Source organism: Leptonychotes weddellii, chromosome 3 (genome assembly GCF_054177405.1).
Source record: "Leptonychotes weddellii isolate Sample4059 chromosome 3, ASM5417740v2, whole genome shotgun sequence".
NCBI lineage: Eukaryota > Metazoa > Chordata > Mammalia > Carnivora > Phocidae > Leptonychotes > Leptonychotes weddellii.
The window spans coordinates 19148242-19166695 of NC_138371.1; the positions used below are offsets into that span (position 1 = coordinate 19148242).

The 18454-nt window shown below is 39.9% G+C and overlaps 1 protein-coding gene across 12 annotated transcripts in view; it reads right to left on the reverse strand.

Moving 5' to 3' along the window:
* FN1 (fibronectin 1) overlaps positions 1 to 18454 on the reverse strand; it is a 67039-nt gene that overhangs the window by 40046 nt on the left and 8539 nt on the right. For all 12 annotated transcript variants that reach the window (XM_031029928.2, XM_031029925.2, XM_006735003.3 and 9 more), the window contains exons 7-18: positions 17086 to 17277; positions 16121 to 16300; positions 15317 to 15493; positions 14073 to 14225; positions 12237 to 12365; positions 11071 to 11214; positions 5856 to 5977; positions 3261 to 3441; positions 2900 to 3076; positions 1816 to 1944; positions 1620 to 1709; positions 625 to 819 (exon numbers count right to left, since the gene is read on the reverse strand). In XM_031029928.2, the coding sequence (XP_030885788.1) occupies positions 625 to 819; positions 1620 to 1709; positions 1816 to 1944; positions 2900 to 3076; positions 3261 to 3441; positions 5856 to 5977; positions 11071 to 11214; positions 12237 to 12365; positions 14073 to 14225; positions 15317 to 15493; positions 16121 to 16300; positions 17086 to 17277 (1869 nt within the window). The remainder of the gene's footprint in view (positions 1 to 624; positions 820 to 1619; positions 1710 to 1815; positions 1945 to 2899; positions 3077 to 3260; positions 3442 to 5855; positions 5978 to 11070; positions 11215 to 12236; positions 12366 to 14072; positions 14226 to 15316; positions 15494 to 16120; positions 16301 to 17085; positions 17278 to 18454) is intronic.

An 18454-nucleotide genomic window follows, 5' to 3' on the forward strand; every position in this document is an offset into this window, starting at 1 on the left:
TCTCTTCACCAGAGAATATGTGTTTTTGCTTATATTTTCTCTGGTTCAGTCATCCTGCTTACATATGACATTTGAAGCATTTTATTTTATTTTACCTAAAATGTGTAGCTAAGCAGATGAGTTTCCAATGTATTGTCCTATCAAGGAGTTTAAAATAAACACACAAAAAATAAAATTAAAAAAAAAAATCCTAATTGTGACAACAGAAAAAATGTGGTTTGCATTTTACTGAACCATTTTGTAAAACTTAAAAGTAACAGATGACTGAACACTGAAGTTTCTGGGGAAAAATATGAAGGCTTTATGTGTCAGTTTGTAATCAGGAAGGCCAATAGCCAGCCTTGATAAGTTAGTTTATAGTGTGGACATTTCAGCCAAATTTCTTAAGTTGAGGGATAAACTAATCTATAAGATTACTTGCATATAGGAACCGTTGACAGAGACAAAACAACCCTCCCACAGAAATAATAATTCTTTCATCTTACACTTCTGGTCCTCCCCAGCAGGCTGAGGAAATGAGCGCAATCCAAGGGCAGTTTTATTCCTCCCACAAAAGTGAGGTTAAATGTGTTACCTTGGTAAACCCTAAGAGATATAATATCACAGGAGGTGGCTTTAAGTTACCTGAACGCGGGACGCCAGTGGTTTCTTGTTGGATGAAAACAGGAGTACTTTCTTGGTTTTCTTCCACCGCGTAGATGGTGATGTTATACTGAACGCCAGGTTGCAAGTCACTGAGGGTGACTGAGTTGGCAGTTTCAGGAAGGTTGAGTTCTGTGCTACTACCTTCTACCGATGGCGAATACACTATTCTGTATCCTGCAGATCCAAGGGGAAAACGTTAGCCACACAGTTTTATGAAACAGAGGTTTAATGAGTCATAAATCCCTCTTCTCAGAAAAACCCTTAGCAGCTTGCTTGATTAGTTAAGAACTAGTGATGCTTTCTGACTCTTTAGATGTTGCCACTTCTTATAAGGACTATTCAGTACAAAGATAAAATAAGAGCAGCCATGCAACCCTTCTTAATAATAAATATCATCCTTGAAGACCTGATATCCTAATAAATGTCTATTAGAGATGCCATGAGGTGAAAATATTCATGTGAAAACGATTTCTTCTCTTCGAGCTCTGGGCAATGAAAGCAATTAATGAACCACCTTGAGTGCAGATTGTCTAGCATTGTCTGTGTCTTTTAGAAACTTCAGAGGCAGCTGAGTAACTTAATGAGCTAAGAAGGCAACTGAGCTACCTCTTTAAGACTAAATCTTAGAGTGAGGTTTTCAGAAAAATTACCCCTCTTCGATCTCAGAAATGCCTGGTTTAATAAGTCAGTGAGCTGGCTTTCGAGGTTGTGTGTTGTGTGTGTGTGTGTGTGTGTAGGGGGTCAATAAAGTGGACATGGTGGGAAATGATCTGTAAGAAAGTCGAGCAGTTAAGACTTGAAAATAATCACATTCTGAATTACTACTACACACACACACACACACACACACACCTTTACCCTAGTCTAGAGTTATGTAGGAGAGTTAAGTGGTATCTCTGTCCACAGATCAGAATTGGCTCCCTCACCACCCGTGCTGTCAAGATGAACTTGGCAGCCAAGGAGGCCAACCTCACCTGTGATGGGTGCCTGGGGTCTGCTCCAGCGAACAACAATCGAGGTGTCATCCACTCGGTCCACAGCAGGGTCAGGAGGAGCATCAGGCGCTAACAGAAAAAGAAAGGAGCACCCAAGGAAAACAGTCAGGAAATATTGCTCTAGGCCTGTTCTACAGAAAAAAGATTCTCTTCACAGCGCCTAGTACATGTGTACCTGTTGTCTGCGAAGTAGACAGGATCAGACTCTGTTCTCCTTCTTCAGATATCTGATAGACATTTACAATGTATTTTCGACCAGGAAGCAGGTCAGGGATGTTCACAGAAGTGGCCGTGCTTGGAAGATCTTTAAAATAAAAAGGAAAGGTTACCAGTCAGAGCAAACCAACCCCTGAAATCACTCCACAGACTAGAAGAGGGATATTCTTAAAACTATATATTCATAAGGGAAGGGGGCAAGTCTAGAAGGAAATGTACTAATGGATAATCAATAATTATCGATGCATTATGGGATAATTTTTCTTTTGTTTACCATTTTTCTAAATTTTTTCTCTAAAGATATATAATTTTTATAATCCACCCCCAATTTGTAAAAATAGCTCTCTGTAGTTAGAAGTCAGGGTGATGGTTATGGGCAGGGGACGATGGGGTAGGAGGGATATTCTTTTTCCTGATCTGGGTGCTGGTCACATGGGTGTGTCCACTTTATAAAAATTCATCAAGCTCTATGCCTATGATATATTTTGCTACAATAAAGTTTTTAAAAGTCCCCTAACCATGAGAATTTAAAAAGCATTAATGAGGGTACTGTGTACCCCCAAAGGCTAACATTTTCTGCTGTGGTCCTCAAAGTGGCAATCACTTCCCTAAAGAAAGCCCTAGGAGCACCTGGGTGGCTCAGTCAGTTGAGTGTCTGACTCGATTTCGGCTCAGGTCACAATCTCAGGGTCCTGAGATCAAGCTCCACATAGGTCTCTGCATTGAGTGCGGAGTCTACTTGTCCCTCTCCCTCTGCTCCTCTCCCCACGCTCTCTCCCTCTTTCTCTCTCAAATAAATAAATAAAATCTATTTTAAAAAATTATATATATATATAAAAAAGAAAACACTATGGTTGTATAGACCTGTGCCCAGGCGAATGCGTAATGCAGCTCATATTGGGGACCAGGAAAATGTGAGCATGGCTCAGGAAAAACCCAGCTCAGTTCTAGAAAGGTCATCTTTCCCTTCCTCACAGCGGAAGTTCGTTCAGTACGAGCCGTCAACTAGTTCCAAAGCTGTCATGATGGCACATTTAGCTTACCGAGATACTGTGGCTCGTCTCCCTCCTCACTCAGCTCGTATTCCACACGGAATCCTGACACGGTGTCTGAAGCTGAGACCCATGAGACCACAAAGCTGCTGGCCGTGATTTCGGTCACAGATTCAGAAGTGGCCACAACGGGAGAAAGGGGTGTCGTCTCTCCTGTCACGGTGTTGCCTAGAGGGTGACAGAAAGGGGAAAGGGAGCCTTCAGCCACTGGAGAACATTTACTACTGTCATCCAAAGGACACCATTTAAAAAAAAAAAAGTGTTGGTGCCATCCATGGGGGAATAGGACTTGGGAAGCAAACCACTTCCTGAGGAACACAGGCACAGCCATGAGGATGGGTGGCATACATACTGGTCACCGCGGGGCTGGTGCTGGTGGTGGTGAAGTCAAAACGTGTCACCTCTCGGTGGCCATAGTGCTGGACACTGATGAGCTGTCCCTCATATACCACGCCTGGCGTCAGGCCTTTGATGGTGTACGAATTCAAGTGGCCGGGAATGGTGGCTTCCTTCCAACGGCCTGGAGAATTTTTCTAAAGATTTAAAAGAAAAGAAGTCATATAAGTATTCCCAAGGATGAACATTCAGAGATGACACTGAGTAATCTTCAAAGAAGGAGGGACCTAGGCAGCGCCGCTGTGGAAGAAAATCATGGAAAGCTGGAATCAGAATCTTTAGCAGAGATATATCTTTATATATATATAAAGATAGGGATCTTTAGCAGAGTTTAATATTAATAATAATTATTATCATAGCTAATATTTACTGGTAGCTCTTTGTGTGCCAGGCTTTGTGCTGTTTTACTTGCATTCACTCATTTAAACTCCATCTCTCCTTTCCTCCAAGTTAATGGTATAATTACCCTCATTTTACAGGTGAAGAAACAGGGAGGTGTGACATGACCAAGGTCACACAGTCGCAGGCACTGGGCACCTTCCTTTTTGCCAGACTGATGATGAACCCAAGTTTTGCCTCTCCCATTTTTTAAATTTCTATGATAGAGATAAATTCTTCTCTGAAGTGGGAAAAGGCTCTATACTCTTTCACTTAGTAGGATATAAATTTCTTGCCTTGCAGAAATAGTCAAAAATATAATACTGCTTTGTGACTCAGTTCCTGGGACCATCACATATAAGGTTCCACTGGTCTGGCTGAAGGCTCATTCTTGGATATGAATTACCCCATCAAAAGCAGTTCCCAACTTTGGGCAAGACTGAAAAAGAATGTGATGTTGGTTTTTTTAATCTTTGATTCCAGTTTACATTTTCACATCCTGTCCAACTTCATTAACATGTCATGGATCACAAAACTCATTGCAATAAAATGTGTGGAAAAGAAACGGCCTTACTTCAAACAAGATGAGATCCTTTTAAGTGTAAATATTCTAAACTAAGTCAAAATACATTTTTAATGCCCAGTGAGTTTTTTAAATTATCCAATCAACCAGTTCCTCAATAATTCAAATACTCAAGTGTCCATTTATATTTTTGAAATCAATGAAACGGATCCTTGTATATCTTAAATTTAAATTTTAACTCAAATACCCTGAAAAAAAACCACTGCAATTAATCATGACAATTAGCTCAGATTTAATGATAAATCTTTCATTCAATGTGAACTTTTCTAGACAATTAGCTATCAGAAGAAAATACTCAAAAACAAACTCTCAGGTAACATCCATTGAGGAAAAATCTGAAAATTCTTAATTGTTGAAAATCTCAAAGAAATTCATCACTGCAGCTTCTTTGAAGATTTCCCAATTCAATGTACATTTTATACCTCTCTGTAAGTGTCCCAAATTACAGAGATCTCACATAACACTTCAGAGTTAGCTTTAAAGTAAATAAAATTGGTGATGAAACAAAATGATGAGAGACAAGGAGGTATCTGAGGGGACAATATAGTGATCTCATTGACTAACATCTACTAGATACAAAGTTCTGGAAATGGCTACTCCACATACTATGGACAAGAGTACTGAGTATACTACCAAAAAAAAAAAAAAAATGATTTCACAGCTTGAATTTTTCCCTAAGAGTTAACTGCATTAGTAAGTCAAAAGTTTTTATTTATTTATTTATTTATTTATTCATTCATTCATTTATTCATTCATTTATTTATTATAAGAGACAGACAGATTAGGCGCAGGTGGGGAGGCACGGAGGAGAGGGAGAACCAGGCTCCCCACTGATCAGGGAACTGATGCTGAACAGAACCCTGGGATCAGGACCGGAGCTGAAGGCAGATGCTCAACTGACTGAGCCACCCAGGCACCCCCTCATTTTGCTTTTAATTGCTAGAATTTAATAGCTATGGCTAAGAGTGGGCATTTTTGTCCTGTGTTTAAAATAGTGTTTCTCAAGTTATGAGTCATGAATTTTGGAGGTATAGCAGGCAGGTTTGAAGGGTAAGAAAAACTAAAGCTTACTAGACCAATATGATTTCTGTATGATTTCTTCAATTTCTAGATGGTTCTTGTTAGAAAATCACAAGGTTCACTTTTTAAACAAACCATCACTCCTCTGTATTCTTCCCTTGCACCATCTTTTTCCCTTCTATCTAAATAACTTCAAAGGATCAAAAATAATGTTTTAAAAAGTACTCCCTTCAAAAGTGAACCCAAAGAGCTAAAGATTAATTTTTCAATCATGGAAATGATGCCAATCATTGTTTTCCTCTGATAGAGTTGCAAGACATACAAAACCTTTAGATTCTCTTCCCATATTGGGGAAGAATTGTTTCAGGCATTATCATTTCTAAGTCCTTGTTAAGAAGATTTTCTAAATAACAAATCTTTCTAAATCCTTCTAAATACCAAAAAAGCTAAATCTGTATGTCAAGTCACGGATAGTTAATCATATTTATTGGCTCAAAAGCTGGAAAAAAAATGTTTAGAATGTGTTAATTTCAGTAGTCTCAGTGTGCAGTTTCTGAGCGGGATACTCACAGGCTTCCATCTGAGAATGTACTTGGAAATGTGAGATGGTTCTGGGGCATTCCACTGGATGGGGTGAGAATTGGGTTGACTGGGGGTCTCAGTGATGATTACTTGGACGGGACCAGTTGTGCCTGAAAATGAAAATGTGAGATTCGGTGATCTTGGGTAATCACTTACTTCAGCTTAAAATTTAGTGCACATGGATGGCCATCATTAAAAGACAGTTTTACTTATCAGTAAATGTGAGTAGAGTAAAAAAAAAAATTCTTGGATTACTTTTTTACATCCTCACCCTGGAAATCAACACAACAAAATCCTTTCTTAGTCAATAGATCATTGTCCATTACATGAGAAATGCAAATAGAACTTGTTTATAGCAAATAAAATGTGAAAAATGCCTCTCAGTTTGCTTTCCTCTCCATTTTCAAAGTAAGAATTTTGAGAAAATTGCGAAACTACTCTAAGCCAAATAAAGTGACACAGAACCCAAACTCTATTTATTTATCATACTAAGCTTCTTTAAAGCAAATTCTCATTTGTGAAGGCTTTCATCAAGAATGCATCTACCCACTAAGAAGGAAACATTCCAAAGGCTATATGACATGATATAAAGCACACATATTTCTAAGTGGGGTAGAATCCTTAATGAATAATTACAGACTCAGTTTTATTTCTTTTTTTTTAAGTTTTATTTAAGTAATCTCTATATCCAACGTGGGGCTCGAACTCATGACCCCAAGATCAAGAGTTGCATGCTCATTTGACTGAGCCAGACAGATGCCCCAAGACTCAGTTTTATTTCTTATCAGCCTAAGCATCCTATTAGTTAGGGGGAAAGTTTTACTTTTAGTTTTACTCGATAAGTATACTCTAAAATCCAACTACTGAGGTGCTCAAATTATTAAGAGGTCAAACTTTTTTTTTTTCCAAAAGCAGTTTCCAACTGAAATGGCATTTTGAAGTATATACTAAATTCAGTATTTCCACATCTCGATATGTATGACTGTTTCCAACAAAATTCAAAGTCTGGTTTTGGTTCTTCTTCTTCTTCTTTTTCTTTTTTTTTAAGAAAAAAACATATAAGGGAAGTAGAATTAATTTCTTAATAGTGTAGACTCCATTTAGGATAATAATGAAATGGCTAGAGAATTTAAGCTTGAAGAACAGAACACCATCTTTTTCCTAAACACTGTCTTTTTTTATGATGCCAATCAGAGTTCTACTTATTAGAAATAAAGTTCCTTGTCATAACCTTTCCAAGAATTTCTAACTGCCACTCTATCAAAAAAAAGCAACGTTTTGCAAGTTTCATAAAGCATTTCACCAGCTTGTTAACAGATTTAAGTTTTCTGAAAGCTCTTAGGAAAAAAAAAATAGTGATTTTCAAACTTAATTATTTTTTTTTAAAGATTTGTATTTATTTATTTGACAGAGAGAGACACAGTGAAAGAGGGAACACAAGCAGGGGGGAGGGAGAGGGAGAGGGAGAAGCAGGCTTCCCACAGAGCAGGAGCCCGATGCGGGGCTTGATCCCAGGACCCTGGGATCATGACCTGAGCCGAAGGCAGACGCTTAACGGCTGAGCCACCCAGGCGCCCCTCAAACTTAATTATTATCTTTGCTGTGCAATTCTCTTTGAAAACAAAGTATTCTATGGCAGAACAAATACAAAACTTGCATATCTTTGTAGACTCAAAAGTTTTGGGAATAATTCAAAGTGGTTGAAGACTAACAACTATTCTCTGAATCTTAATTTCATTTAATGCACGTATTTCTAAGCCACCTGAACACCAAAATCCATGCATAAAATTCTCAGTTTTCCATTCTAAAATAGTGTATATTTCACAGAACATGGCAGGATGTTTGTTTTAATCAATTGGCAGAAGTTAATTTCATGTCACTTTTTAAATTACGCCTTCTGTTTATAAAGATCCTCACAAATATAAATAAGCGTACTTAAATTTATTTAATTTAATAAATTTAAATAAATAAGACAAATAATGAAGCAAAATGTCAGAGATGTGACTTCTGTGAACATCAGTAAATACAGGAATATCACGTCCTTAAATTATTCACAATAATTGGTGTAAGGCTGTTTAAATATCGATCCTCTAAAGAAGTCCTACTATAATTTCCTTAAGTAAGGAGACACCTGATATGTATTTTACTTAGTTTGGCAATCATGATTTTGAAGGAGGAAAAAAAGTTTATGATGCCACAGAATGTACAACACCGAGAGTGATCCTTAATGTAAACCATAGACTTTGGGTGAAAACGGCGATGCAGATTTCTCGGTTGTAACAAATGCGCCACTCCGGTGGGGGGTGTCCGTAATAGGGGAGGCTGTGCATGTGTGGGGGCAAGGGCTATATGGGAAAGCTCTGTACCTTTCAATTTTACTGGGAACCTAAAACTGCTCTAAAAAAAAACAGCTTTTAATTAAAAGCAAAAGTTTATGATGGTAAAATGTCTATTAAGTTTCACTGCTCACCTTTAACCCTAATCATGTTCCTGGGTCCATGAGGAGGAGGTGGCAAAAGGAAAATGCGACTCAGTGGTTTGTACCTCCGTGACGGAGCAAAAGTACAGAAGTTTCTTTTCTTTCTAAAACTTCAAGCACTGGTTCGAAATTGTAGGTTTTGAAATTTACGCTTGCACCATAGCCCACCCTTAAGGAGGCTGCACTGAATGGCAGTGTGGATTTCATGCATTTAGTATATTTTTGTTCAGAAAGAAAAGAGACTGTGTCCATCATTTGTGAGGTCAACTAAATTCTGATTACCACTCTACCTTAATCTACATATGATCTGAAAACAGGAAATCTGAAAATTCTGACATCATTTATGTTAGTTGAATTTGATAAAACTAAAATTAACCTAACTGGTATATACTAGCAATTACCATTGTAAAAACTTGACTCCCTCTCTTATTCAATCTGATCGAGCTAACCATAAGACAGTTAAGTAAAAATATGACACGATGTGTATACTTTTAAAAATCAGTTTAAGGGCGCCTGGGTGGCTCAGTTGGTTGGGCGACTGCCTTCGGCTCAGGTCATGATCCTGGAGTCCCTGTATGGAGTCCCGCATCGGGCTCCCTGCTCAGAGGGGAGTCTGCTTCTCCCTCTGACCCTCCCCCCTCTCATGTACTCGCTCTCGCTCATTCTCTCTCTCTCAAATAAATAAATAAAATCTTTAAAAAAAAAATCAGTTTAAAATAAGGCTGAAATGAATCATTTCTAGTAACGATGACCCTGGGGAAGTTAAATATTTATGAGTTTGCAACTCAGTCCTTTTTTCTCTATTTTATTTGCTGAGATCTGTGCTTTCCTAGCTGTTTATTGACAAACCAAATGCCTCTTATCTTCTGTTAGTTTGAACAACTCCACCAAATCCTCTCTGTAGAAGGAGCCAACAGGGCAAGGCTCCGAGACAGTCTGCTGGTCATCTGTGGCTCCTTTATTCTTCCCACACTCATAAAGCCCCGTGTGCTAGGCATGAACCCTTGAGCAAACCAGGCACAGAGATAAGCGCCCAACCTCGTACTGAGGGCAAACACCAATCCCCTCTCTAAATCCCCTCCTCCATGTTCAATGGGCATTCCTCTGACCCTTTTTAAAAAGTAGGAGCAAAGTCAACTTGTAAAACTCCAAAGCAGAAGGCTCCCTTCCTTTCCATTTGGATTTCACCCTTGTCACGTCCACCAAAATGCTTCCAGTGAGTTGCTTCGTGAACAGGCTCATTTTAAAAGAGTGAGAAAAAAATTTCTCTCTAAATTGGAGGACGATTTTTGACAAACTGCCACACCAATAACAATCCTAAACATAGAAACTAGAGAGTGTTTCTTTAAAAGTTTCTATCCTTTAGTTGCCTCATTAAAGAAGAAAACCAATTATATAATTTCAGAACTTCAGGTTTTTCTGCAGTCAGATTTTTAAAAAAATTATTAAAAAACAACAAAAATTATTTTAAGTGATTCTTACCTCCAAATCCGCCATGAAATACAATTTAAGAGCCAGGTTAATTTGTGCTGTGAGCCTGTTTAAGGCAAGGTCAACTTCGACAGCCCTGACAGCGACTGAGGGTTAGGGAGAGGTAGGTTTCTTCCAAGTTTGTGGAAAGGGTGTATCTGGGTGGTTAGTACTTAGGATCAGAGATCTGTTAGATGGTGAGTGCTAGAAGGAACTTTAAAGGCAATCAGCTTTAATCTCCCCATTTTACAAATGAGAAAATGATGAGTGGAGTTTGACATGGATCTCTTTCACCACACATACAGCCGGGACCCATGTCTTTGGCAAACTCTACCTTTGGCCAAATTGTTCCATACCTGGTTCTCCACGATAGTGAATCTCTTACTACACTATGGAGGCATTTAGTTTACTTAATCTTAATTTCTGTCAGAGACAGGTTCTGACGCTCTGAAAACTTGTTTTTGTTTCTGAATGCTGGCCATGTTTCAAGTCTGAAGTTAACAGAGGTCTAGGAGGATTTGCACCTCTGTAGTTGCTCAAGAAACTGGTACCTAAAGATGAGAGCTTCATAATTCACCATGTCTTATCATAATTAAATTTTTTAAAATTGTTTTTTTTTCTAAAATGAGTTAATCACACCTACAGCTAGGCATTATGTCTTGTGACCTTAGAAAAAAAGAAAACCCCAGCAATAAACATTTGGGAGTATTTGAACTGCGTGGGCAGAAAATTGACCAAATTGCTCAACTCTTGACCCAGAATACTTTGTTCTAGACTCCAACTGATCAAACAAATGAAAATTTGGACACAAAGAGGCCCTGGCTGAAATGTTGAGTGAACACACGTACCCTACGTTGTATTCTATGACATCCCTGTATGCAACCTCTCTGTCGAGAGTCATAACATAAAGTCCCAACACTTCGCTCCCAGCGTAGCTCACTGCACGGTTTCTATTCCCATGTGCAGATGGGAGATCAAATTAGCCTGAGTGTTTTAACCTAATGGAATGCTCTGCAGTGTTCAGAAGCAAACTTACACACAGGCACATTTTCCCAGCCTGGCACATCTTGTACTTGACTGGGGAGGAAAGAAAATCATTTGAGTCAAAAATCTGATTCTTAGATCATGATCAGAGAAAAAGATGGGAAAGAGAGAGGAGGCTGATGCAGGGATCAGAGAATTAAAAACAATGATGCCACCCAGTTTTTACAACTCAGGTGGAAGTGGTCGGTTTGCATTACCCCAGCTACTTACCTGGATAAGTCTGCAACGGCTGGCAATGCCACTCCCCAATGCCACGGCCATAGCAGTAACACTGGTACCTGACGCCATGCACATACTTCTCCCACGAGTCTCCAATTTGATAAAATGTCCGGGTTTCTGAATCCTGGCATTGGTCTAAAATATATACAAAGTGAAAGAAGCAGCACTAAACATGGAGAGCTACAAACTGAATTTCAGCGTCTCCAGCAAGTGAGCAAGGAGCATACGTTCTTAGTTTTAATGGAAACTTGCAAATATCCTTACAAGTATACGCGGTTACACAGTATTTTGTTCCTATCTTTTACCTTACAGGACAACTGGCAGTAAATAGCGGTAAACAAGTACCCACTGGAAGAAATGTTTAGTCTTCTAAAAAGACAGTAGTTCTAAATAAAAATTTTATGATTTAGATTTCAGGACATACTGACATTTTGAATATCAAGTTGAGAAACTAAATCAGATATTTTATTTTGCCTACATTATAATGCAACTGATTTACCATTTGAATAGTGAGGACAAAATAACACTTTATATACCTCTTTAAATATTGGAGGGCTTAATTTTACATGTAAATGGATGAACTAGATTTTAATCTAGTTAATACTTGCTGAGCAGTTTCTGAAAAGACCTCTCAGGCTTTGATAATCTCAGGTCAAACAAACTCATCTGACCAGTTTGGTTTCTTAGTGAGCAACAGGTCTCTTTTAGTAAAGGAATATTAAGGGATTACCTTAAAGCTGGCCTGCAGCTCTGTTAAGGCTCAACCTTCCCTATTTGCTTAGATCTATTAAAAAGGGCAGCCAAGAAAAATAAAGTATTTGGAAGGAGGTATTTAATGGCATGAGCATCTGCACAGTCAGCAAAGGAAGGTTCTCTTTCATAACATGGATTCTCTTTATAATTCAGAACCAAAGAACTGATTCCATTCCATTAAAATAAATCTGAATGGGTTACCAAACTCAGTAATAGATGACTACCAATATCAAGTTGATATACTGGGTCATGATTAGAGAAAAGATTTTACAAAGCTCTCTACAAACCACTGATCAAAGTCTGGAGTCAAATTCAATGATGTAATATGAAATAGCTCTCCTTATCTGAAGCTCGTTAACTAGTCCCAGCATCCAAAACCATCTAGAGACATGAGGGCTAATTACCAATGGGATCGCACTTCCATCTGCCCCGGCCCTGACCAAAGCAGGTACAATTCAGCATGTGTCCCTCTTCATGACGCTTGTGGAATGTGTCATTCACGTTGTAGGTGATGTCGTCAACAATGCACTGATCTGTTTAGGAACCAGTGGGAAGGTGGAGAGCTTTTTTAAGTTTCACGATGAAATTTAAAAATGCCATGCTTTTCTTTTTCTTTTTTTTTTTTTTAACATTTATGTATTTGAGAGAGAGAGAGAGAGCATATGCAAGCTGGGTAGAGGGAGAGAGAGAATCTCAAGCAGACTCCACGATGACAAGGAGCCCGACACAGGGCTCGAATTTACGACCCTGAGATCATGACCCAAGCTGAAATTAAGAGCAGGATGCCTAACCAACTGAGCTACCAGGTGCCCCCAAAATACCATGCTTTTCTTTTTTTTTTTAATATCATGCTTTTCAAAGCATACAGTTTTTTCCACTAAATTATCAACACCTCCCACTAAAAGAACTTTTCTACGAGCATAGAATTAATACTTTTTCAAAGCTTGGTCAGGAATACAATTTTTGGAAAAAATAATTCTCTCTTTCTTAAACTCTTTCTTATAAACTTAAATATCAGAGGTCAAAGTACATACAACTACAGAATGTGGTAAAATATGCCTTCCTGTGGAAAGGCAATTTTTGAACAAATGTGTGTTTTACTTTTGGAAAAGTTCTTGCTTAGTTGATAATGTCCTTCAGGTCTCTGCTTGCTCTGAGAAATAGGGATGAAGATCAAACATACTTATGGAGCACCCAGCAGGGCGTGATGGTCTGATCATTTGTGAAATTAAAAAGAAAATTAGGCCAACTCTGTTCCTAACTCTCTGTCAGATCCTGAGAAAAATGACTTTCCCCCTTTGGGTCTCTCAGCTTCTTCATCTGGAAAGTGAAGAGTTGGTCTATATGTCTTTCTAGGATTCCTTTCAATTCTGCAACGTCATATGGAATTATTATTACTGGAGTGAGTTACCCACAAAAGGAGAATAAGTTCAGGACAATGTCAACATACCAGTTACATGAACTATTTATTAGCTCAGAGTTCTACCTAAATCTTAGTTTTCAAATCAAAGAAACAGAAGTACTAAAATGGTTTTAATAAATCGCCGTCCCTACATTAAATACTAGGATCCAAAGGGAAAAAATTGCACTGAGCAAAAGAAATAGGTCTCTCTATCACCTTCAGTTTGGATCTGCAAGGGTCTGATTGTAGAACAGCAAAGTCTCAGGGCACCTGGGTGGCCCAGTCGGTTAAGCGTCTGCCTTTGGCTCAGGTCATGATCTCAGGGTTCTGGGATAGAGCCCCTTGCCAGGCTCCCTGCTCCGCGGGGAGTCTGCTTCTTCCTCTCCTTCTGCCCCTCCCCCCACTTGTGTGCACGCCCTCTCTCTCTCTTTCTTGAGAAATAAATAAATAAAATAAAAAATAAATAAATAAAATCTTTTTAAAAAAACAGCAAAGTCTCTTTTCCTTACAGAAATTATCCAGTCTTTTCTAGACATGACTCTAATGGCCTAACTAAAAGCTAAAAGGACCAGATGATTGCGTTCTAGCCTTTGGGGTCATCTTCTCAGCTCAGCGTAAGTACTCACATCATGGGAATGCTTCAGAATTTTAGAACTGCTCTGCCAGCTTTTCTCCACTGGCTGCCTAACCTAAGAAGCTCATCATGCACAGGAGACTCATGGCGTGCCATTGCACACTTGCTCTCCTGCTTTTGGTAAAGTACAAGTTTTCACCTACAAACTTGGTCCTCTCTGCACTCTTGTTCCTATCAAATGTTCTCATTAATGAGCAAGCATACCTCGGAGTTGGGAGTAGGCAACACAAGTCCATTCTCCACGACCATTCCCAACGCATGTGCACCTCATCATGTGGCCCATATCGTGCTGTTTGTCCCACTGATCTCCAATGCGATACATGACCCCTTCGTTGGTTGTACAGATTTCTTCGTGGGCTGTAGGGAAATGGATGGAGAAATGATCACAAGGTCTAAAAACATATGCAGTATTATCCGTCCACCTTGGTTATCCTAAGAACTCTCACTTGGGAAGCAGTCTGGCGTGCCTCAAAGACGTCTCAGTGCTGCTCTGGGCATACGTAGAGTTTTGAGTCCCAGAGAGAGCAAACCTAGTCCAAAGGTGAAGCATGTTGTGGGGATTCATTGCAGGAAGGGTGGGGGGATGTTAAACCATGATAATACCTACACATTCACACAACAGGTCTGCATTGTTCTAGAAGACTGATGTTGATGACTGCCCCATAATTTTTTCTACTTCCAGTCTATTCTATCCCAAAGGGAAACTATGTGTTTGGGTAGAGAATTGCAAGCAAAAGCATGGTTTTCTTCTAAATCCAACAATCTCTTTTGTTGAAAGAAATGAAAGTGAATATAAGTAGTGTTCTTGGGTTTCATTGCCTTATACGAACAGTTGACGATAGTGCGTGGTTCTTGGTTCTATAAAGAGAAGATCAAATGTAATCTACGGGGTTCTTGAAATTTGAAAACAAAAGGTATTGGCTCCCCTTTCACCATGCATACTAACTAGATCCCCCTTGAAGCCAGAAAAGGTCCCATGCTTGTCAGAAAACATAGAGTTTGGGCCATTTTGGTATTTCATAAGTGAGACAGTTTATTCTAGTTGAACCACAGTTATGTGTAAATATTGTAGGTCTGTGACTACAGTAGTTACACATGAAATGTGCTAAGCGGCCCAGTTGTCTGCTCCTTACAAATGACAAACCTGTGAAAAATTGGCATTTCCAAACGTTTTAAAAAGTATTTTTAATGTATTTATATATTTTTGGACATTAAATTATATCAAAACAATCTTACAATTACATAAATAATTATATACTATATATAATAGATATATACTATATATTATTATATATATACTATTATATATACTTACACAGATGTGTAAGTATATCTTATGAAGTTTTGTGCTGTCTGAAAATTAAGACTGAATGGGTGAACTGGGAGTAAAGTGGACACTATTCTTCTGTCTTGCTCCATAAATGGGTGTCTACAGGGCTCCATCTTACCAGCCATGGGGCAGAATCCAAACTTCTGGTCAGCGTCGTAGTTCGGCGTGGTTCCACACCACTTCATGTTGTCCCTCCTGCCCTCAGAAGTACAGTCCGTGTAGTTGTGGTTGTTGTACAGGAAGGGGAAGTGACATAAGGCACCATTGGAATTCCCACCTCGAGTCTGAACCAAAACTGCCCAGAAGAGGACACAAATAGGAAGACAGACATGACCACAGAGCTTGGTGGCGCACAGTGGGGCGTAACTACAGGGAGGTTCCGAGTGAGCTGGGTTTCTGGAGCTAATTCACAGGAAGTCTACCCCCGAATAAAGAATGCCTGGTCATAGAGCTGCAAGCTTCCTTAGCGTATTCACCTTCACCTTCAAAATAGATTTAAATCCAATTTCACTCTCATTTTCCCAGCCAAAAGAGAAAAGACCGAACGGTTGCTTTGAAAAAGACATAGTTTTCACCAGAAGAGCAACAAAAGCTCCCCGGCGTCCATCCTGTGTATTCTTGAGCCCTGTGGGATTGCCTGTGGACTTTGACATACCTGTATATTTAACCACATCGTAATCCCAACTGTGTCAAAAATAACGGAACTGGAGGGCTTTCCCCTTGGTGTCATTTCCCAAGGGGACTGGGGAACACGGAAGGATCTCCAGCGGTTAAGTTAGCTTCACGTCTCTGAGGTCCAGACTGAACAAAAGTGCTACTTCTTCGGCAGCCTCCAGATGGAATGGCTAGACGGCTGGCCGATGAAAACAGGGATGAGAAATGGTTTTTTCTCACTGTTGCATTTTCCCCTGGGGACACTCACCGGTGTGGTCTGTACAGAAGGAATACTTCTGGTCTTGCTCGTAATTGGAGGTCGTGCTGCACCATAGATGGCCGTCCTGTCGCCCTTCGGTGGTGCAGGAGTAGAAAGTTCTGCCGTTGTAGGTGAACGGTAGGACACACGGCTCCCCGTTGGAATTGCCACCGTAAGTCTGGGTGATGGCTACAAGCACAACCCAAAAGGGTCTCGGTAAATAGGGCTGCATTTCTCTCCCACCAGTGGCGGCTTCTTTCTAGCTTAATTGAGATGGAAGCATGTGCCCTCAAGCTGCTAGTAGAGATCACCACCGCGTTAATATCGGTCAAAATGTGTTGCTCAGGAAACCTATCCTTTGCACCCAGAGGGATGCCTGGGTTCTTTTGCCCGTGTCCTTTGTTGCCACCGCTGCTGCCATGCCTCAGTTTCCCCATTTGTAAAGGTATATCAATAGCGGTTCATTAAGAATGCTGCTCAAGGTATACTGGAGGGATGTAGACAACTCTGTTGGTGCCTTAATACTTAACACATGAGGCTATTCTCGGGGAAAAGTCAAGTGTACTGATTGTTACTGTTATCGTTACTACGGCGTTGTAGCCCAGAGGAAATGCTTTAGGTTGTTGAGAGAGGTTTACACCACGAAGCTCCAGAAATTGGCGATTTATAGTCTAAGGTATGGTTGATTTGCTACTCAGAAGGCAACCCTCTTGTAACAACAGTTTAGACAAATAAAGATAATACATAGCAGTTGAATTCCCACCACAGGAAAGAAATACACATAGATTAAAAAGATTAGAAGAAAATATATGAAATGCCAACCCTGTTTGTTATCACAGGGTGGAAAGATTATAAGCTTTTCTGGTTTGTTTTGTTGTTTCTTTCTTTCTTTCTTTGGTAAATGAATGTACTGCCTTTCAAAAATTAAGTAATAAAAAGTTATCAGTACTATTTTTTGAAAAGTTGATGCAGACCTGTCTCTTGGCAGCTGACTCCATTGCCCAGGCAAGTGCAAAGCATTTGCTTATTTCCTTGTGTCTTCAGCCACTGCATCCCCACAGAGTAAACCACACCACTGTCTGTGATACAGTGACCATACGGAGCAGGCTGGGGGTGAGGCTGGGGCTGGTAAATAGCTGTTCGGACATCTGTGAAGGGGCCAGATCCTAAGGGCATGAGAAAGGACAGTCATAAAGCTGGATAAGAGAAAGCAACTAACCCCTTCTGGACTTGGGATCTTCAGGGTCCCATACAGATCACTCTGAAATCCATGGTGTTACTGACCTGAACTGGAAAGAAATGACCCTCCCTTTCTGATTAGCTTCTACACTCAGCCTAGGAAATAATCTGTACGAGTCCACCAAATGGTCTCCATCTTCCAGCTCATCTGGAGCTACTGGGATTATATTTCTAAATCACAGATATTATCCTGTCACTCAACAGAGTAGATGCCCTCGACAATTCCTCACTCACTCCAGGAAGCTCATGGTCCACTCCTTCATAATCCTCCACACCTAAGTCCCTTCCACTTCCTTCCTTGCTCTATGCCTCATCTCCTCATTGCCTCATGTACCCTGTGCTGTCTTCATGCCTCTCCCTTCTGCTGGAAGGGTCTACCTCACCCTCGCTCTCTTAGCAGCTCCCCTAAGTTCAATGTCACTGGGCATTTCTCTTCCTGATATTGTTTTTGAGAAGTGCCGACCACTCTGTAGCAGACCCATGGTCATCTGTGTAACTCTGAGCTCATCAGAGAATGCCCTGGAATTCTCTAGAAGTTGCCCCTCCTTCCACATTTTGTTTCTCCCCAGGATTATTTGGGAATTTGTGCGTGTGTGTGTTTCTAAAACCAATCAATCCTCTTAACACAGCTTGCCTTTCAGAGTAAGACAACAGAGTATGTTGATCTTTTCTTTAAGCTTTTGGAAATCTGTTCTTCCAAAGGCCAGGCCCACAGAAGAAGAGCCAGAACTGATGCCAGGATAACTGGTAGACTGAATTCAGCATCTGCCTAAGTGCTGCTCAACCCGAGAACTCAAAGACACTTCACAGACAACGGGTCCCAAGGTCCCACTCACGCAAGAGACGGCATCTGTATTTATATACTCCACTGAAGGAAGAGTCACAATGCAAAGGAACATAAAGATCCTACAGAAGGAGGTTCCATTTTGTTTATCCCAATGTTTCCCAAACTTTTTTGAATAACAGAACCTTTTCCATAAATAAAAATGGACAACATTTATTGAATCTTTACCTCGTTAAACCCCAATTACCCTCTTAAACTATTTCAGGAGATTGATATTTGTAATTGTTTCTTTTTTTGGTTGGCAGTAATTTCACTGATAA